At 46.3% G+C, this 22,000-nt stretch overlaps 1 protein-coding gene across 1 annotated transcript in view; it reads right to left on the reverse strand.

The window, feature by feature from the left end:
- Positions 1-896: 896 nt before the first annotated feature.
- The window catches only part of LOC147629813 (26S proteasome non-ATPase regulatory subunit 7 homolog A-like), a 58,959-nt gene continuing 37,855 nt past the window's right edge, over positions 897-22,000 (reverse strand). The window contains exons 2-10 of the mRNA XM_086811347.1: positions 19,838-19,930; positions 19,668-19,749; positions 19,328-19,424; positions 2,545-2,620; positions 2,393-2,451; positions 2,062-2,184; positions 1,926-1,983; positions 1,762-1,847; positions 897-1,424 (exon numbers count right to left, since the gene is read on the reverse strand). Of these exons, the coding sequence (XP_086667473.1) occupies positions 1,356-1,424; positions 1,762-1,847; positions 1,926-1,983; positions 2,062-2,184; positions 2,393-2,451; positions 2,545-2,620; positions 19,328-19,424; positions 19,668-19,749; positions 19,838-19,930 (743 nt within the window). The 3' untranslated portion in view covers positions 897-1,355. The remainder of the gene's footprint in view (positions 1,425-1,761; positions 1,848-1,925; positions 1,984-2,061; positions 2,185-2,392; positions 2,452-2,544; positions 2,621-19,327; positions 19,425-19,667; positions 19,750-19,837; positions 19,931-22,000) is intronic.

A 22,000-nucleotide genomic window follows, 5' to 3' on the forward strand; every position in this document is an offset into this window, starting at 1 on the left:
TAAAGCTTTCACAAACACTCGCTAACAAAACCAGGGCTGGGATTGGGCGCACACCATGAGTCAATAACTTAGATCATAGGCCCTCATGATCTCGACTTACAATTCTCATGTCCTTGGATAGCCCGTAACCTACACCACAAATTGATTTGGTAATTAGAAAGGACATATTTAGTGGGTCTGGTTATATTTGTGATGTCAATGGCAGGTTAGTTGCCTGTGTATAGGGGCATTACTGGCATTACCACATGGACTTGGTTATGCGAGGGGAAGGTTGATTTACTTCCCACAGACACTCAATGTGCTTGGATGTACTCTAGTCTTCTCACTCAGAAGAGGATTGATGAGTGGAAAAATCCATACACACGCTTATAAAGCTACCTTTAAACCATCAGCCCCTTAAGAGGGCTATGATCTCACTACTTCAACTAATAAAACTGTCAAGCAAGTGATACCAATGTGGAACCAAAGCTGCAGAGTAACCAGTTCCTTGGGCAGCAATGCAACAGCACAAAGGCTCAATGTATGAGAAGCCTCTTGTAATGGCAGCGGATCAAGATAAGATACCTGCAGGGGTGTATTCAACTACATCAAGGGCAAGTAAATTCAACTCTCAAAACAGCAAGAACTTTGAAAAGCATTCATGCTCGATTTAAGTAGATGGCAACATTGGCATATGACAATAATGACACTACCTAGCATGTCACAACGCAAGGTCCACCTCGAGTATTTCATATGGTCCTCATTACAAAAAATTAGGGTTCTTCTTGTACCCTTATCATAAGTGGCAACCTTAATATCTTACTTGTAGGGTTATTTTTCATAACAACTTGGAACAATCAGACTTGACACATATCACACAATACTTTTGTGCCCAACCTGTATAACCAGCACCATGCGAACAAACAGCATATTTGCGAATCCTCTTCAAGTCAAATGATTTATACAGAGGAGCACCTAAAGTCAGAGAGCTGCAAGCATAAACTAGCATATAATCTTGCTGCATCTATAAACCAAGCCCATTTCCAATTGTAGGTTATTGTGTTCAAGTTGGTGGTCTAAAAATAGAACCCAATAAGTGTTCCCTATTATCCTCACAAAATTTTTATAATATTTTGATTGCTTGTACATTAGCATACCCTGTTCCAAGCCTTTCTTGCATTCACTGACAAGAAGAAAAGACAATTCTTTGCCTTTTCAGTAAAATCGACAAAACGCAACGCAAACAAGTGCGGTCCTCATTATTTCTAGCCAAACACAGACAACGCATGTTTGAAGAAACATGCACTCTGGAAAATGGCATACAAAGGAAAAAAGGAACATCATGATGGGGGTGGGGGGAGGGGTGTGGCACTTCACTAGGCAGCAGCTGAAATGGCCGGCCCAGAGGAATCATCTGCAAGCTTCTCATGTTCCTTGTTCAACATCTACACAAAGGCATTACTGAAGGTCATATATTATCAACTTTAAAACACAAAAAATGGTCAAATGCCAAACCTTAAGACATTGGGAAGGAGATTTGATTGAGAAAATACTTAATAGAAAAATTACATATGTTCTATTACCTTCATCATACAAATAAAAGTCTATTATCTTGATTACGTAAAGCTATTTCTTAAGTATGTATCTAAATATGTAGAAATATATGGAAGAGACATAACTAGCACTAATTCAGAGATTTAATGATGGTTCCACTGGACTCCAAATCATGGTTGAACTTATCCCTTCTTCCAGGTCTAAGCATAGCATTGATTGAAAACATACCTTGTTGTTGATGAGATTGTGCAAGGCTATCACGCTTCGTATAAGTGACGCAAGGTAAATGACCAGCATCATGTCGTTCGTTTTCACTGTGTACACCCCATATAGCGTACTAAACATTTTTACATCATGACACAAACAAGACACTCGAGGAGTCGCACACTTACCTGCAAAGGATTTTACAAGCTCACTAACCATCAGATTTGGCAGTAGATTGAAAACATCCTGCATGGGGAGAGAAAGAGCTCATTAAAACCAGTTATGCTTGCCAAACCAAAAAATTAGAAAGCTACAATCGTGTACCTGTAGATGGTAAAGGATTTCATGGTTTAAGGGTAATTTTCCATCTAATACATAATCCAAGTATGAATGGATCTCCTTCAACCGTGCTTCAAGTCCTTTCAATGCAATCAGTTTTCCACTGACCTGTAAAATGCGTGATTTAATCAAAACCATTAGCATGATGAAAAGAAAATCCTCAAAAACAAGGATCATAGGTTGTTTACTCAATAAATAAACAAATGAATCCACATTAAACAGAGAGATCAAAAGAAACAAGTAAATCTTTATTAAATATAACAGAAAAAATAATATGAAATACTTCAAAGAAATTTTAAACAAAAAGAAAAATCACCTCTGTTGCAAGAGTGCTTATGGTCGTGTCCTTCACATCCCTCAACAGATGTTCAACTCCTGAAAGGTTTGAAACAAAGCGTCATTGAGAAACTCATATGTGATGCACAGATTGCATAAAGCTTCCTAAGTCATTGTCAAGACAAGGCCAACCAATTTCTTCTGCTTCGTATGCCCCGATTTCAGAAGGTACATGCACAAAAACTTTCTGGCTTTTCTGTGTAGCATCCTGCATCAAAAAGAGAAATTCTTACAAAACAAGCAAATCTGCTCGATTTGAAAAAGTCAGAGGTACTCTCTCTCTCTCTCTCTCTCTCTCTCTCTCTCTCTCTCTCTCTCTCTCTCTCTCAGGATCACATCCCATAAGACTCGAGATTGAGGTTGGCAGAGCAGCAGGGATCCCTAGAGAAAGCAGACTCTGTAAATTGTGCCATGGAGTAGTCTGAGGAGCATTGTATTTGTCAGTGCCCAGTGTGTTATGAGATCAGGGGGAGATTCCACTGCCCTATTCAGAGAGGGGTTTGGGCCATTATCTCGGGTTATGGAGTATCCAGATCAGCATTGTCTCGGACTCACTTTGTTGAAGATCCGACGAGACAGAGAGTTAATAATATTCAGAGATCCTCAACCCCGGCACCCATCTCTGTCTACCATCACCAATTTTTTCCGCCCACACGAGGAGGATGTTGGGATTCAGAGTCGTGTGTGTGTGTGTGCATCTCTTGTGCCCTGTGCGTGTCCACTCTGTGTGGCCACCAATGTGTAAGTGTAGAGGTGTGAACACCCCTTGTATGTGTAAGTGTGCTTATATGTGTGTGAACCTACTCTTATGAGTAGATAAGATATGTGTGTGTGTGTGTGTGTGTGTGTGTGTGTGTGTGACCTAAGCATTGAGGTGACGTGTCACTGACTTATGGTTTGTGTGAGTCAAAAGATAAGGCTGCTTGCCTACAAAAGCATGTGTTTGGTACAAGTTACAATATCAATCCTAATCAATTGTACGTGTAAATACCCTCTCTTGAGTTTAGTCTCTCTCTCTCTAGCTCTCTCTCTCTATCTATCTGTCTGCGCACACACACCAACACCATTGCCATCTTTGAACCTCCTTAGCTCACTGTGCTAACCCTAGCCTTGTGCAGCTCTCAATTGGTATCAGAGCCGGTCTGCTGTGAAGCTGTTGGACATTACGATGCTGCACTGCTGTCCACCTTCGACAACCTGAATCGACCTCCCTGTGCAGCCATGCCAGTAGCCCAGTGCCCACCAGCTGCCTCTTGACTGCCCGAGCTGCTTACTAGCAGCGGCCATCTGTACAAGCTCCTGACCGCCATCTCTCCTGCAGCTGCCTCGCCGCTCTAGGGGGGCCAAGAAGTTGGGAGGAGCTGCCACCTACCTCCGCCTCTTGTGCTTCATTCAGTGTCTGCTTGCCTTCGCATGCAGCCGCCCTCTCTTCTGCCCTGATATCTTCGCACCACCAGCTGCGCCCACCAACTGTCTTTACGCCTCTTCTCCTGACGCAACGTCTTCTCCCAGGCTGCACACTCTTGCTCGTGGATAGTGCCGGCGGCACACTGCCATTCGTGCACTATCTTTCCCGGCTCCGCTTTTTGTTCGAAGCCAGTGCTTCGATCGACGCCCCTCTACTCGTCACCTGAAGGCCGTCCACCAGCATCAGCGCACTGACCATCACTGCCGCTCTCACCCAACCACGCAACTGCTGCCAACAACCTGCTGCTAACAGTGGTAATACAGATGGCAACTATCATTTCTCAATCATCATCCGTGCCCCGTCCAACACCTCCACCAGCATCATCAACATCTTCAACAACAGTATCATATCTGCAGAAAGGAAAAAAAAACAAATCGGGGGTTTTCTTTAATCACGTGATAATAAAATTGAGGCTGTCTTCAGAATCAGGTAAAGTCAAGACATTGAAGACTCCATAACGCCATGGAAGGGGCGGTAGCCTTGAAGCAGCGCCAGAAGCCACCCCACTTCACCGACACACGCCCAGAAAGCATCTAAACTTCCAAAGATAATTTTTAATTTTGTTTGTTGTGCTTTTTGTTTATTTGTGTGTCGCGGGTTCACTGCCCGGGATGTCTCCCAAAACAAGGTGTAATAATCTGTGTGTGTGTTTTTCCGCCTTAATGTTATAAAAGGCTCGTTGTTTCTGTCATACCCTGCCTAGAATAGGAAAGGAGGGGAGGGGGGGTGTTCCTTGGGTAAACTGATGTATATTGCTAGGGGTGGAGCTCCCACAAATCAGGCCTGGAAGGGCATTTCTACGATGTTGGTGCCTTGGTCCTCTAGACGATGAAGGTTATCTCAAGTCACTCCACCTTCGCTCTCCGAAAGGGGGTTATGTTGGGATTCGGAGTCGTATGTGTGCGTGTCCATCTCCTATGTCCACCTTGTGTGGCCCCACCAATGTGTAAGTGTATAGGTGTGAACACCCCTTATATGTGTAAGTGTGCTTATATGTGTGAACCTTCTCTTATGATTAGATAAGATAAGTGTGAGAGTGACCTAAGAAGTGATGTCACCAAATGTGACGTGTCACTGACTTATGGTTTGTGTGTCAAAAGATAAGGCTGATTGCCTACAAAAGCATGTACTTGGTATAAGTTACAATATCAATCATAATCAATTGTATGTTCAAATACTCTCTCTTGACAGTAGTCTTTCTCTTTCTAGCTCTCTCTCTATCTATCTACACACACCCCGACACCATGGCTATCTTTGAACCTCCTTAGCTCATTGTGCTAACCCTAGCCTTGTGCAGCACTCAGAGGACACTCAGACGGATAGGCCACCACAGTAGCGACAAAAGGCCCACCGTCTCACCCCTCGATTGGAGTTACCTTGCCTCGTGCCACCGCACTTCGGAGAGCCACACGGCCTCACCCTCCTAGACCACGAGCACCCCAAGCTCACTAACCCCAGTGTGACACGCCTACGAGTATGCAAGGTGGAGCCAAACATCAAATAGCAATCGACAAGCAGAGCTCGACAGTAGAGGACACGTGGCAGAGCTAAACAATAGTGGACACGTGGCACTGCCACATAGTTGATGTGGCAATTGTAACAGCAATATTGCTAGCCAACTAGAAGCATTGGTGCATATATATACATGGGTAGCTAAATCATCATATTCATCTGCTTTCCTCAATGTTGTACTTCCTACAGCGTTTCTTTGTAGGCGAAGTGCTAGCCAAGAGTGAACAGTAGGTCAAGGGGGCCATGATTTGACATCTTTATTCTCGACCACATCTTGTACTTGAATTTCAGTTGTATTACTTCTTTCTCGTACATAATACAAAGCCGTAGTTTAGGACTCTTGTGTGTGATGTATGTGTGATTCGGGCCGCACTCTTCTTTCTATCTCTAGAAAACCCTAGCACATTGGCACAAGTGTTCTACAGTTGGAATCAGAGCCTAGGGAACCTGCAAAATTCTTTTCTTTTCTTTTCTTGCACCCATGTGCGTTCGGGTTTGGGAAAAGCAAAAATTTGGGTTCTCTTCATTGGATGGGGTATATTGTGCTTCCTTGGCCCATCAAACCCTTACCTCATCGCGCAGGGCTGAAATCCCTCACCTAGTCCTTGATCACTAGATATTTATCATGAATTCACAACTCGCTAATTTGGGTTCTCTTCATTGGATGGGGTATATTGTGCTTCCTTGGCCCATCAAACCCTTACCTCATCGCGCAGGGCTGAAATCCCTCACCTAGTCCTTGATCACTAGATATTTATCATGAATTCACAACTCGCTAATTTGCTTCTCAGCATGAAGGCATCCATCGACGCGCGCTGGCGGCTAAAATGGAGGCTATATCTGCCCATCTCGACAAGATGGGAGTCAGCACCTCGAGCATCTAGTATTCAAGATCTAGAATCTACAAGGGCCCATGCTTCGGAGCTAGTATTAGAAGAAAAAGAGAGGATTTAGTAGGGCCAATAAAGTAAATAACATGGAAGTCATATCATAGCAATGAAATGATAACTGACTATTTCGCTTATTTCTGGAAGCTTTTGATCATGTTCCTGAGGACTTTCCAGAAGTCAGAGCAAGTTGACCAATTTGTGTTTGAAACCATCTTTGCATGCAGACGTCTGTGCACATCAGCCCCGTGATCTTTCGGATGCAATTCATCTTGCTACAACCTTCGAGATGTGAGAGAATTCCAAGTCTACGACTCAACAATAGGCCAATGATGGTAAGGACAAGGCAAGTGGGGGAGACTTGGTGACTCGCCTCACGCCTTAAGAGCGTCACGCCAAGATGGCTGCTGGACAATGCTTTACTGTGACTCCACCGAGCACATCGCATAGGATTGTTTGTTACCTTGGAGGAGCAATCCGAGGAAACGGCTTCTTCAGAACCGGTGTCACTAGCCTAGACATTTCCCAGTATGAAAGGTGAAACCAAACCGGGAGAATCTCGAGGCAAAAGACAGACACTTCAGTACCAGACACACACTTTGAAACACAACAGACAAACCACAAAACAATACCAAAACACACCACTGAGCCGAAACAGACGGCCCCCGTAGGAGCTTCTATATTCAGAGTAAAAGCTTTTACATCAAACCAAGGTGCGGGTGCAAACTTGCACCGGATTCTCGACAAAGCTTTAGCAAAACTCTTGCTGAAAAGCAAGATACAAACAACACCAAGAAGCTTTCCAAAGGCTGCAGTCAGCGTTGTACGACCAGCACCAGGAGGAGAGAGAAAGAGTGAACAGTCGACTGCCTGCTGTACGGCCAAAGAGAGGAACCTTGCAGTCCGCTACAATAGCTATGTATGCCCAGCACACAGAGGAGGAAAAAAAGAAAGTTGTATTAACGTCTTCAAAAGGCCAAAATGACCTATGAGACCAAAAGGTTACATCATATCCATGAGGTACATCATCCTGGGTACAAAATGGTAATAAAGAAAGATAACAAAAATCTAGAACTATAAAATCTGATCTAGGTACATGAGCAAAGAGCTCTCATATCACCCTAATACATCCCTCATGGACCGTCGTGACATGGTGCTCAAGGTGATAAAACTAAGCTAGCGCGAGAAGGTCCTCCGATGATGGGAGATGATGGCCCAAATCCTCCTCCAGTGGCGTGGCCGTGGGCGAGGGCCATGGGGTCTCGGGCGGCATCGAGCTCTGCATACCTCAGTCGCTTTGTCGAGTGTCACACCTTTCGGCCGAGCTCCTACACTAGCTTGTGGTCCGGGTATGATAGATGGAACGGCCCTTGGAGTGCTAGTATGGAAGAAGTCAGTGAGAGCTCTATGTGCTGGTGCTCGAGCAAGTACAGCTGATCTGGATCTCACTAAAGACTCCCTGTGTCTACGGAGCTCTAGAAGAAAAAGTCCCAGGCATCTCTGATCCGAGAAGTCCATGATCCTAGAAAGTGATCCGAACCCAGCTCGGAAGAGGCAGTGGAACCTCCCGCAAATCTCATAGTATACAGGGCATCAGCATATATAATGATCCTTTGTCTCAGGCTTTGTGTGACAGAGCTCGCATATCCTGTCCTCTAGTGCGGCCGCCCTAGGCCCATATCTGGCAGTCTCCACTCTCAGCTTGTGGGACGAGGTGCGGATCTGGCCAATCGCACATCTCGCCCCAAAAGATAGGTGTGTGTCCATGTAGCCTGGGCGGATGATGAAACCATCCTCTGTCAGGCATAGGAGGTGATCTCTGTAGAAGGCCATCTTCATCCCTAGTGGACGACTAGGTTAACTCCATGTCCTCTGAGTATCCAGTCTGACAATGTCCTTCTTGATAACCCTGTTCCGCACTGTGTGGCTGAGAGCAAATGACAAGGCCCCTACGCTGTACTCGAACGGGAGGAGTGTCTCCATCTGCATACCGTGCATGCCAAACGAAGTGCCTACCTGTGCATACCAGCACTCTGTATCTCCCTCGAGTGTCAGCTGTTTCGAGGACTCCAGGGCTAGCCGGGGATATCTATCTAGTGGAAGCTCCCATAGCCTGTCCCAGTATGTCACTGTCTAGAATAGAGCCTCTGTCACCATCGATGCAGCCCCCATCTCTGCCCACACAATCTCATGTAGCATTGATGGCTTACTCCTAATCATGCGCGGGATCATCGCCACTAGGGGCCTCTCCATCGGCTTCCACCCATTATATACCTCCTATGTATCTGTCTCGGCCAACTCTCTCCTCTGTCTCCTCCTGTGGTATAAGCTAGGCTCCCAGATGGGGGCACCATACAGCAATGCAGGTGTAACTAGAGTATCAAATAGCCAAAGCTCTTCGCCCTCGGCTCCTGAAACTGTATCTGCGAGCATTTCCTCTCTAGCAAGCCAAGGGCTGCATATCCCCTCATCAATCTAGCTTTGACTGCCTTTCGCACATCGAGAACTGAGGTCCAGCAAAAGTGATCCCAAGGTATACATATGAGGTAACATACTCCACAAGCTCTCCACTGTATGTAAACTGTACTGCAGATCTACTTATCCACTGTGAGGAGGTGTTAAAGATCATGACCTTGGTCTTTCCAAGGTTCACAGTGAGGTCCCGGTCCTCACAAGAGACCAGTAATGCATCCAAATGCCTCTACAGCCCCACTGGTGAATCAAAAATAAGAACAATATCATCTGCATACAAGGGGATCAGCAAAACTCCTGCTAAATGTGCTCCTAGTCCTCCCTGTATCTATGTAATCCGAGATCTCATCAATGTGTAGACCGGGGCAGCCCTGCTTCACCCCGATAGTGTTGTGTGTGATCTCTGAGTCACCACCTAGAGCCCGTACTCTGCTTGTAACTGACTCATAGAGTGTAATGATCCCCCAACGCATCTATGCTGGCACTCCCATATCCTACTGTCTCCTCATCAGGCTGGCCCGTGGGAGGGTATCAAAAGCTTTGCGAAATCCACAAAGCAGCAGTATATCCGATGCCCGTGAGCCACAGTCACAGGGGACGTGGGGGACGGACCACTGGGACTAGGGAATGCCGTCCCATAACGCGCGGGTACGGAACCGGACAGGGGATGGCCAAGGGACGTGTGAGCCCACGCTGCAACAAGGGGACGGCAATTCCGAGACGGTGGGATGGCTGTTCGTGTGGGACGGAGCTGGATGGGACGGTCAGCGGACCGTTGCGCAGTCGGCTGTTGCACCCTGTAACCGTTGGGCGCCCTGTAGCCGTTGGGCACCTAGCCGTTGAGCAGCCCTCCCCACTTGGCCCATGGCTATAAGAAGAGCCCCCATTGGCAAGGCTCAAGCAAGGCTCAAGCTCAAGCCTCAACGCTCCTCAACTTTCAAGGCTCAAGTGGAAAGCTCATTGACTCAACACTCCTCAACTTTCAAGGCTCAAGACTCAAGTGGGCATTGGGCAACCCGGCAAGGCTCTAGCTCTCCTCAAGCCTCAAGGCTCAAGTGGCATTGGGACCTTGGGTAAGTTGTAATTTCAAGTTGTCACTTGTAGTCTTGTTGCTCTCCTACACTCACCTCTTGCTCTAGCCTCTCCATTGACAAGCCTCTCCTACATCTCTCTCCTACTCTCACCTCCATTGCTCAAGGCTCAAGCCTCTCCTACATCTCTCTCCTACACTCACGGTCTCACCTCCTCTTGCTTTAGCCTCTCCTACATCTCTCTCCTACACTCACCGCCATTGCTCAAGCCTCCTTGGCACTTGCCTCCATGGCATCTTCATCGCGACCATCCCCCGCACCTCGTTCCGGCGGCGCCAATACGAATAGAGGAAGGAGGACCGAAGGTTGGTCTTGGTGGGAAGAGGTCAACTCCAATCATCCCGGAAGTTAAGGGGGCTCTCGCCCATGGTCCTGCAAGCTATGTCCATATAGGCGAACGGGTGGAGCGGATAAAGTGAGAGCTCACCTCTTGCATGATCCCGGTCATGAGGTCCGATTTTGTGATCAGGTCACACCGGAGATGAGAAGGAGGCTTCTTGAACGTGTTGCCGCACATGAGGCCTTGCTTTCAAGGAGGAGAGTGCCGCATGTGGCCGTGGATCCAGCAACACTAGTGAGGCCATCCCAAGGTTCGGTATCCACATCGGCATCCCCATGTGCATCCACTTCATCGGCACCCGCGGGCGCATCACCTGCCCCACAAGAACGGGCCCCAACACCATCCTTCTCCATGCCGACCGCATCCACACACTCATGCCCGCAAAGTACTCTTGAGGGTAGTTGGGATCCCAAGAAGAAGGAAGAGGTGGATACGGCCATAGCCCGCTTCTTCTTTCATGACCACATTGCTTTCCATGCTGCCAGGTAATCAAGAATTAAGATGTCTAGCTTAAGATCTATCATTTTACAAGGTTCCTCTTACAAGTTACGTGAACTTTGAACTTTGAAGTTGATCGGTTATTAAATTATTCATTTTTTGTGGATAGATCGGACTACTTCAAGGTCATGGTGAAGAAGATAGGGGAGTATGGTCCAAACTATACGCCCCCATCATCGGAGTCCTTGCGCACCACATTGCTAGAAAAGAAGAAGAGGCTTGTAGAGCAAGCAACAAAAAACATGAAGCGACAATGGGCAAGGAATGGAGTGTCCCTTATAGCCGATGGATGGAGTGATACGCGGAAGAGGTCCATCCATGGCCTTGTTGCATATTCCCGCGGTGAGATGTACTTCATCGCCTCACATGATGCTTCTCAGACCAGGAAGAGTGCTGATGTGCTAGCAACAGAGTGGGCTAGTGGCATAGAGATCATTGGCCCAAACCTAGTTGTGGGCGAGCGATCGTTGAGAGCATGTACCCCAACATCACCGTGTCCTTTGGCGACTGTGTCAATGGTGCCCGATCTCCTTTTCTAAAACACCCATTTTTTTGCTAGTATGACTTAATATTGATGCTTTGGAAGTGTAAAGTGACTTTGTTTTAGTATTGTTAAGTTTCTTAAATGAGTGCTTACTTAAAATTGCATATTTTGTATGCCGACCCATGCCGCCTCCGTTCCCCGTCCCCGTTCCCAGGAATCCCCGTCCCCGTCCCTTGTTACTATGCCGTGAGCTCTCCCCTCCTCAATGATCCCCCATAGTGTAAAGATATGATGTAGTGTGGAGTGCCCTCTCCTGAAGCCTACCTGCCCCGGTGCTCTGAGTCTCTGCTCCTCGGACTATCTACTAAGCTCATGCTCCAAAATCAAACCATAAATCTTGGCCAAGGTGTAACCAATCATGATAGTTCTGTAGTTGCTGGGGTCCATGGGGTCACCTGCTTTCAAGATAGGTACAATAGTATTCAATGACCAGCTGGCGGGGAAGCCCTCACATAGAGCCCTGTTAAACATGTGAACCAGTAAAGGGGCTAGCATGTCCCTAGCATGAGAGAAATGCTCGGTGAGGAGTCCATCATGATCTTGTGTTCTCCCAGTCTGCATCCTGTCAATAGCATCTCTCACCATGCTCAGGTGAAAGAAGGAAGAGTGTGGGGGATAAGGTTCGGGTGGATGGGGGAGAGGCAACTGCTCGGGGCATATGGTAGAGAGAGGTGGCATAGTTGTGCCACGTGCCGGGTGAAGTAATCGGAGTCGGCAGGCGATGATCCTGGAAGATCCTCCAAGCCTCGTTATAGTCCATCCCAAGAAATAGCTGGTATAGCTCTTGCTCAAGCCTGGCTAGGTAGGCTCTCTTCTTTCTCCGTGTGAGACGTTGAAAGATCACTCGCGCCTACTGGTGAGTGGTGGATCCTAGCGCCACCTCCCGATGTAGACAGGCTCAGGTATCACGACATTCCTCGTGGTACCAGATATTATGTGGGACAATCCCTCCTGGTCACGTAGGGGTGGCTCTGGAGTGCGAGAAGGCGACTGCAACAGACGTATGGAGGGTGGTTGAGAGGTGTGTGGTAACCTCATCAAGTGGGATGTGGGGGTCGAGGTCGGAGAGGATGTGGTAGACGTGATCAAAATAGATGGAAGAGGTCTCTCTAGTGAAGTGGTATCTCGGGCGGTGATGGGCCAAAGCGGCATGTGAGGGAGAAGGCCAGGTATGCATGGTCGGCTCCAACACCGATGGGGTCAGGCGACATGGTAAACTCCAGAATGAGTGGGATCAGAGAGAGGGATCCCATTAGATAGTCCACCGTACTAGCTCCATGTTCGAAGGGGTAGGAGGTGAAGGAGTTGGATCTAGGCCATCTGGCTAGGCCATTATAAATGGCTAGCCTATGAGCCCCGCCGAGACTAAGAGAGACTCTCCATAGTCTATGCGGGCTGATGTATCCTATGATGTCTGCTCCAGATCTGTACCCACCGATCAATCTCCTAGTACATGGGATCATCTGTCTCAAAGAAGGGTACCTGTGCACATTCGGTGTGGGCATTGAAGTCTCCAACTAGGAGGATGTCCCCTACATTGGAAACTTCATATGGTCATCATAAAGGGACAGTGTCACCATTTGGTCCATCTCCATTTCTAGAGCCACTTCTATGGGACTGTCACTCCATAGAGCGGCCAGATTTGTGCCATGTTCACATGGGGCCAGGCCAGTGTCCCATGTAAAAGGGCCAATCTTTTGGTATCACATGGACGGGAGCTAGATTAGTGCCACCCGTGTGACTAGTGTTGTCTCACAGGGACGGGAACCAGTTTCGTACCACCCGTGTGTGACCTGCTTCATGTTCTATGGATGGGAGCCTGTTGGTGCCACCCGTGTATGGCCAGGATGGTGTCTTATCTATGGGACTGTCACTCTATAGGAAGACCATGACATTTTTTTATATTTCTGTCGCGCCAGTTTTGTGCCCGACAGGAACTTCTTGTACAAGTTTCATGAAAGAGAGATTTCGTCCATTACATGTGCACATGCATTCATGCCTGCATGCATAAATTTGTTTTTGCATGACTTGTTTACGAGTGTTTGCCTGTTATGCTGTGCCAGTACACTAGTCTGGGAGGCCCCTAGTGTACCGTGGAGTGCTGTTTGCTGACTCGGTGGTGTGGCGTGTGAACAGGTGGTAAGTATTACCATTTTATCCTTTTTAAAATGTAAAATTAATAAGTTGTTCACACACATTTAAATTAGGGACTGGACATTAGGGTGCCCATGAGCATTTAAAATACCTTTTAATATTGTGTACCCTTTTGTAAACCTTTGGATAAACTATTGCATGAGTTAATATGGTAATTAATCACATGTGGGAAGCTGGCTGTAATTTTCTCTTCATCGCTTGCTATTCTCCCTCATTCTCTCCATCGCCTACCTCTTGAAGGCCTGATTTTGTTGCATTTTCTCATCGCCTGCTACCCACATGGATTGTACCTGCTGAGACCCACACGTGTGCTGAAAAAACTGCTGAATTCACACGTGGGAACCTGCTGGACTGTACCTGCTGAATTCACACCTGGGAAAACTGCTGGACTGTACTTGCTTGTACCTGCTGCCCTGCTGTACTTGATGCTGAATTTCACATGTGTGTTGAATTTGGATTGTACCAGCTGAATCTCGACTGTAATTGCTGAATAGTACATGCTACACCGGATTGTACTTGTGGTACCAAGTGCCCTCAGGTTTTCTCATTTGTGTAAATCTGAAATTTATTAATTTAAATTCAGACAATTCTTTAAGTTTTGTGCAGAGCAAGAACAAAGCATGTATTTGCTGACCATGCTCAGGAAGTTCTTCCTCGTGTGGTTAGTATTTTTCCCTGTGTGGTGGTGCTAACCGCGCCCTCAGAGCCTCTAAGAGCCAGGGAAGGTTAGACTCACCAGGGAATTTGGGAGCAAAGTTTATTGGGGAGAACCAGGTCATGTTCCCTCCGCCGTGTACCCCTTGGCCTGCGTTAGTACTACGGACGTGCCTGTTTGTGCACGGTCCCGGAAGACCAGTGAAAGGCAGGTGTGCACCCAATGAAGGTGGGAATGAGCTTGTGATTTGACAAATCTGGCCTATCAGGCCCGTGACACTTGTACTTATAAATACTCCAAGAAATACAAAATGTCTTGAGGGGGGGACCGGCCCTTTTCGGCCCCAATGCTGGTGTCATGTGTATTTTGGTACTTCCAGTATTTATGTTGCTGTTGTTGTTTCCATTGTTAACTTCAGTTAAGTTAAAATGTGTGTATATTGTCTTCCGATCTGTAGGCCTCCTATAGGAAGCGGTCACATTGGTATCAGAGCTCGGTCGTCTCTCTTCCTCAAGAGAAGACACGGAGTTTTGAGATCGGAAGCAAGTACGAACACTTGACTCAATGGACAGCCAGGGCAACCCATTGGAAGTGCCGAATTCGAGGGGCCAATCAATTGCTTCACGGATTGGAAGGCATAAGCCTCTTGAGAGAGTCTATGACAATGCATTGATGGAGCAACCATCACGCAGTAAAGAGCCCATGTAGAAGGAAGAGCCCAATGCATTGAGAGCTAAGTTGGAGCACATGAAGAGACTCTTGCACGCAAAAGAGCAAGAGCTGAAATACTTGCATGAAGACCCCCATGTACAAAGTGTCAGAAGCCAAGAAAGCTGATGCTATGGTGGACATGACTTTTGAGTATATGGCTCGAGAAGTGGGCAAGAAGCCAAGGGAGTTGGCACTCTCTTATCTTATCCGAAAGGGTGACCTAAAAGAGAGAGAGAATGGACAGCTTATGTTCAAGAATCCACCCCGTTTGAAGCATGGAGACCCAGCCTCTCAAAGGTTGAGATCATATTTGCATAAAGAAGAAGTATCGGTCACTTCTCGCCATGCATCCACTCCTCATGGCACAGGAGGAAACAGATTCATGCATGCTGAAGGCCATATGGATTCCAAGTATGTACATCATGGGGACAGTGGTCGGCATGCAAGCTAAAGGACCTTGCCTATTGAGTTGTCTCGTGGCGAGACAAGGCATCTTTCAGCGAGGTCACATGCAGTGGGGCCACAAGAACCAAAGACCCATGTCACTTTGCTTAGTGAAACACCTAAGATTGCCCATGAAGCTCATGCAGAGAGAGCTGCCCCGTTGGACAAGGGAAAGAGAAAGAGGCAAGAACTTGAGTCTCATGCTAAAAAGCTCAAGGAGTTCAAGGCAGGGGACAAGTCAGTGAAGTTTGATGCCTATCATGGGGAATTTGATGCCTCTATAACTACATGTCGCAGTAATGTTTATGGAGCACCAAGATAACTATGCCTGTAAGTGATTCTCATCTTATGTTTCACACTTGAGCCCACCTCTCATCCAAGGTGTGTGGTCAGAGTACCAACACAAAGTGCAAGTGGTAGAGTGGACATGATGCCTGGTTGGCATGTGACTTATTGTCTACGCCAAGGGTCATCTGGACTAACGCCTTGTTGGAAAGGGGCTTAGGGTACTTCATTGCATCAAGCCACACGTGCGAAAGGAGGAAGTTTTGAGCCAGGTCTATGAGGGAGAGTCTTCACAATTGCCATTTGCACTCAGCGAAGAATCTTTTGGCTTCAGGGCGATCGCTTCAGTTTTTGGGGTCGTTTAGGAGGGGGCTCCTCACCTGCCGTTTGCATTGGGTGGAGTATCTTGAGTGTCTGATGTCATGGAGGCACCACAAGATGACATGTCATCAGATTTGTCTTCGTCATGGGAGGATAGGCCAATTGGTGTATCTTCATAGTACAGAGATTTCTTGCAGATTGTACCGACAACAACCGGGGTTTTGACTCAGGTGTAACGACGGATGTATTATTTGGCGTATGTTCCACAGGACATGGGTGGTTTAGACATACAAATGTTGAGCAATACTGATGGATACAGATTTGGTGCAACGTTTCTACGCAGTATGGTTCTTGGTTCTCCTTTCTTCCTTCACAGTGCATTGGAGACGGTGCAAGAAGCTCTTGTGCTACATCTAAGTGGACGCATTAGTGGCAGGAGTTTGAATAACGGAGTTTTAGGATTATGCTGGGACTGAATCAGGGGAAGCATAGCAACTAGAAGGGCTGATGTGTCTTGGATCTAGATGTCATGAGCAAAGAAGATAAGATTCTCTGAGTTGCCAAGAGGGGAACCAACCTAAGACAAATCTGATGCCAAGATGACTGTAAAGCTGGGCAGATTTGGGGCTTGAACGAGGGATTGAATACAGGATCAAAGAGTGCCTGATCTGACAAAACCACTGGATTGGGTCGTTCTGAGATTGAAGGGAGAAAAGGAAACATCATTTCTAGGAGAAAGGTAAGATCCACTTGAGTTGATCAACTATCCCAGCAGCACATCTGATTAGGTCTGAGTAGAAGGGAGTGGTACAGTACCAAAGATGATCAGAGAAAGGATTGCTTGGATGGAGTTCTTCTGAAATTTGAAGAGAGTGAGAATCTAGAAACAAACTTGGTATCCAAAGGACTGTTTTAGACCTGAATTGAGGTACTGTCTAGAATCAAAGTTTGTCCAACTGAGGGAACAATTGGTCTAAGATGTTGTGAATCTGAGGAGGGTAGTGAAGCTATTGACATTGGGGAATCAAAGAAGAGGGATTGTCTGGTTCAGGGCAGTTTTTGACTTGGGTAGGGAGGTTGATATGTAACCAAAGGATGGTTAAGATATGAGCTGTCATCATGGGGCTATTTTTGAGGATTAGAGTGGATGAAAGCCTATGGATCTAGAGAATTGGTAAAGATCAAGAGATTGCATATTTCTCTCCAAAGAGGTTGCAACAATTGATTTACGCTTCCTTTGTCACATGCACTCTACAATGTAGTGCATGGTGACAAGATGGCTCATCATCAGTGCATCATTGTTCAGCAATAGGACCCTTTAGGATATGATATTGTCGTATGCCGTGGCCCCATTGTAATCCTTAGTCCAGGATATGTCAAGCACGAGCTACGTAGGTCATTTCTCAGCCTTGTGTCAGTCAGTCAATCAAGTCCCTTAACCCACTTGGAGAGGATCATTCATATATGTAGAGTCAGTAGAAGCCTTAGGGTTTGCATCAGTTCATGGTCTGCATTTGCATAGCATTCATCCCATATGCATATAGACCATTGCAGAAGCCTTAGAATAATATTCAACATTATTCCACATTTTTACCATATTTTTTAGTATTATTTTAGCATTTTATCACATCATTTCAGCATTTAACACATTAGCAAGTCGTGTAGCATTAATTGCTAGAGTCGGCCAGCTCTGTAGCCAGCTGACCAACAGCCCATGTTCATATAAATAGCATCCATAGCATCATTCCATTCCATCTCATCATTGAAGCAAAAGTGATTCAGCCCTCAGCCTTTGGGAGCATCATCACTTGGAGCATATAGGCATTCATCATCAACAAAACGCATCATCAGCATTCAGCCAAGGAGAAAGCGCTTCAGTCCCTTGCGTTTTCAGCCTTCAACAGTTTTCAGCATACATCCACTTCATCATTTTCTCCAGCCATCAGGGTGAAGGTCATAGTAACAGGAAACGGCCGTTTCCTAGCCCGGAAACACGGAAACGTCGTTTCCCGAGAGTTGTCGTTTCCGTTTCCGCTTCTCCGTTTCTTTATCTCCAATAAAAAATCACCCATTGATTTGTCTCATCTAGTGCTTGCTTAGTGATTTTTTAATAATTTTGCTCACTATTTATTTCAAATTATGATGGCACCCTGGATATTGCTTTGGTATATCCCTGGGGGGCGGGGGGGGGGGGGGGGGGGGGTAGCTTGCAATTGCATGCTTACAATGATTCAGACTAGGCTAGTGACTATGATACACGGCGATCCACTAGTGGAAATTGTTTCTTTTCAGGGCATTCATGCACATCATGCTTGAGCAAAAAGCAACCCACTCTTGCCACATGTACTTGTGAGGCTGAGTACAGGGCAGTCTTTATATCCACAGTAGATTGTGTATGGCTAAGGAGATTGATGGCTGATCTTCGTGAGTGTCAACAGACACCCACTACCATACTAACAGTCAAAGTGCTATAGCCGTGGCACAAAACCCAATGTTTCATACAAGTACTAAGCACATCAAGATTCATTATCATTATGTCAGAGATGTAGGGGAGATCACATTATCTTACTGCTCTACACAAGACAATGTTGCAGATATGTTCACGAAGGCGTTGCCTCGAGAGAAGTTTGAAGCTTTCCGCAAAGCTTTGGGCTTACTCTCCTACAACAAGTGACTTGCTACCCACCTTGTATAGGTTCACATCACCACTGCAGGGGGGATTTTATTGGCATATATGATATGAGTAGTGCTACCCCCAAGCTAAGGTCATCCGTTCCATTTGGGTGGATCTTATACACACCCTCTGGGGCCATTTTGAGCGCTTGGCCCGTGATTCAGAATATCGGCATGAAGCTAACTTCCATGCCTAGACCCCGGACCCTTTTCCTATCCAGGGAGAACGGTGAGTTTCTTGGCACTACAGGCCCCCGTTGTAGCTTTTCCCTCTGCCTCCAGTTGTAGCCCCCCCGCTCCCCTCAAATAGAGCGGCCAGCAGCCGAGGAGGGAGCAACCCTTTCCTTATCTCATATGAATAATTGGACTGCTTTTTAGCAGTGTTGTATTCAGCTGTACCGCTGGTTTTTTCTGTAAAAGTAATAGTAGGATCTTTCTTACCCCCCACTTAAAATTCCATTACTCTTATAAGCATCATGTGATTCTTCATTTCATGCTTCATCAACGTCCTATGAGATTTAGCATATGCCCAACAGCTTAGGTTCTATGAAATTACCTCGATTTAGTATTTGCATATACAAGCATGTACGCGTATATGTAATAAAAAAGAGAAGGGTACTCAAACGTATTTATTACAGATCAGGAGTTTTTGAAGCTTTGTGTACAATACACAGCATACCTACTAATATGCAACATGGGCTGCTGAATTGTAACACATGCATCTAAGTGGCGATAGGGACTAAAGTATGAGATGATGCTTTTTTCAAGCTCTGTGTATCTAGAAATGAAATTTGTCCTTCTGTTGATGCCTACAAAAGCCACAGACTGCAGGCAGCACAAAAATGTACAATCATACTCACCTCCTTTACTTCTTCTACTGCATAGTAAGCCTTTGTTGGTATTCCTAGCTCTTTAGGCTGCACATCAATAATTACAAGCACAGGATTTGGAACATAGCTGCCACCAAAACAAACAACACAGTTAAACTACTACCATTTTTTCTCATGTCTACGCTGTTATATACAGCCTCATTGGACTTGGGTGTATTTAAGCCAACAAATTGAAAAAGAATAGATGTAAATTATTACCTTAAGTGAGTACACTAACATGACCCAATAACGACATGAACGTTTTCTAAAGTAACGACTCAATATATGCAAGACAACTTTAGAAATTGAGTTTATAAGGTGAGACACCCACTCTCTAACGAGCTCGTGTATATTCAAATCATTCTCCCGCAACTTTGGCCCGGTACTATACCAACCTACCACGTGCTCCTTGGCTGCAATATATTTATATAACTTCACAAAGGTATGACCCTAACTTCAAAACTAGCACCACCACACAAGATTAAATAAAATGGCACCTACCATTTATCCTTTTAAACATGTCAAACATTGCCTCATGGTAATTGTGGTCCATAAACCAGATGTTCGGATCTTTGTCATCCTCTTCAAAAGGAACTGCACACAACAAAACCTTTGTTTCTTTCAAACTTGAGCACTAAAATTCTCTCTCTCTCTCTCTCTTTCTCTCTCTCTCTCTCTCTCTCTCTCTCTCTCTCTCTTGCTGTTATTGTATGCTGATGATATTGTGCTGATCTCAGATTCTCCAGAGGGGATGCAACGTCATTTGGATGCATTGCACACGTTTGCACAGGACAGTGGATTGTCTGTTAACCTTGGTAAAACCAAGGTGATGGTGTTTAACACCACAGCACAATGGGTTAGGAGGTCAGTACCCACCTTTACATATGGTCAGGAGACAGTGTAGTACACAAATGCATATACTTACCTTGGTGTGGTTTTTAGTGGCCCACTATTTTCCTTGAGGAGAGCAGCGAAGACCAGATTGACCAGAGCTTATGCAGCATTGGGGAGACTAGAGAGGATGTGTTCGCAGGTTCAGTTTCAGGAACCTCAAACAAAGCTCTGGCTCTTTGACACTTTGGTCACTTCAGCCATGAAGTATGGAGTGGAGATATGGGGACCCTCAATGGATCACCACAGCCGAGCTGGTAGCACTGATGGATGGAGATGTATGAAGAGGCCCTTGGTTTCTATGATTTCCCGGATGATTAGGGCCAAGGCCTCCGTACCACATGATATTATCCGTGCAGAGATGGCTGCCCCCCATTGGTAGTAGAGGCACTCACTCGATCAGTCTCCTTTGTGCGGGCTCTCCCTAGAGACAGATATGCTCGCTTAGCCCTGGAGTCTTCACGACAGTTGGCATCACAGGGAGACGGATCATGTTGGTATGCACAGATGACAGCTTGGTTCCAGCTGCATGGCTTTAGTATGGACAGGCTACCTCCATTTCAGTACTCCCTGGATGCACCCTCCCTCCCTCTCACACGGGCAGAGATTACCAGACTTATCAGGCAGGACTTGACTCAGCTGGACACTAGGAGGACATGGATACAGCCGACACACGAGCTTGGTACGAAGATGGCTTTCTATAGAGATCATCTTCTCCAGCTCACGGAGGATGGGTTTGTGATTAGACCCAGCTACATGGATATTCATCTTTCTCATGGGGTACGGTGTGCTATTGGTCAGATGCGCACATCACATCAGCTAGAGATTGAGACTGGCAGATTCAGAGGAGACTGTAAGGCCAGGATTTGTCAGTTGTGCCACATGGAGCCAGAGACAAAGTTACATTACACATGTCACTGTCCAGTATATTATGAGATACGAGGCCGTTTTCACTGCCTGTTCAAAGAGGGTTTCGGACCACTTTCCAGAGTCATGAGATACCAGGATCTGAGATGCCTCGGATTATACTTGCTGGAGCTGCGTAGACATAGAGAGGGTCTCTTGAGAGGGAGGGGATCAGAGAGGGAGAGACACCTACAGAGGCAGATTACAGACTTCTTTCGACCAGAGATTGAACAGTCATGCCAGCAGGCATTGCAGCTAGCCCCAGAGTATAGCTGCACCAGAGGTACACTGATTGATCGGGCTATAGAGCTGGGGCGGCCAACTGAAACCGATCCCGTCAAGTGGGAAAGACTCAGTTGGACACCTACACGTTTAATAGCACAACTTTTAAAACCACAAATATGAAATGGACAACTTAAAACAACTTGAAATTTAAATGAACAGAAATGGAAAGATGGACACCAGCACTGGGGCCGGAACGGGCCGACCCCCCCCTCAATATATGATATATTTATTGGGAGTATTTAAAGAATACAATGCTCCATGGGTTCTGAGAACCAGATGATGTCCATGTACATATGAAAACAGTATTAAACAAATAACTCGAATTTTGATGTAGAAAAACTCGGAGCAGAACGACCACTAGTGTGGTCCAATCACTACGGTCCTGTGCTTTCACTGGACTCCGCGGAGAGCACCACACTGGTGTTCCGAGACCACGCACAGACAGGCGCTCTCGTACTAACGCCTGGCTCTCCCGATCTCAGCACCTTTGGACCGAGGTTCGCCCATATAGCTTGGACAACCCGGCACCGAACGGGTGTAGGCCGAGCGGGGCGAATCTTTTATCAGATTTAAACATATAGA

Source organism: Cibotium barometz, chromosome 17 (genome assembly GCF_041138505.1).
Source record: "Cibotium barometz isolate CiBa-2024 chromosome 17, ASM4113850v1, whole genome shotgun sequence".
Classification (NCBI taxonomy): domain Eukaryota; kingdom Viridiplantae; phylum Streptophyta; class Polypodiopsida; order Cyatheales; family Cibotiaceae; genus Cibotium; species Cibotium barometz.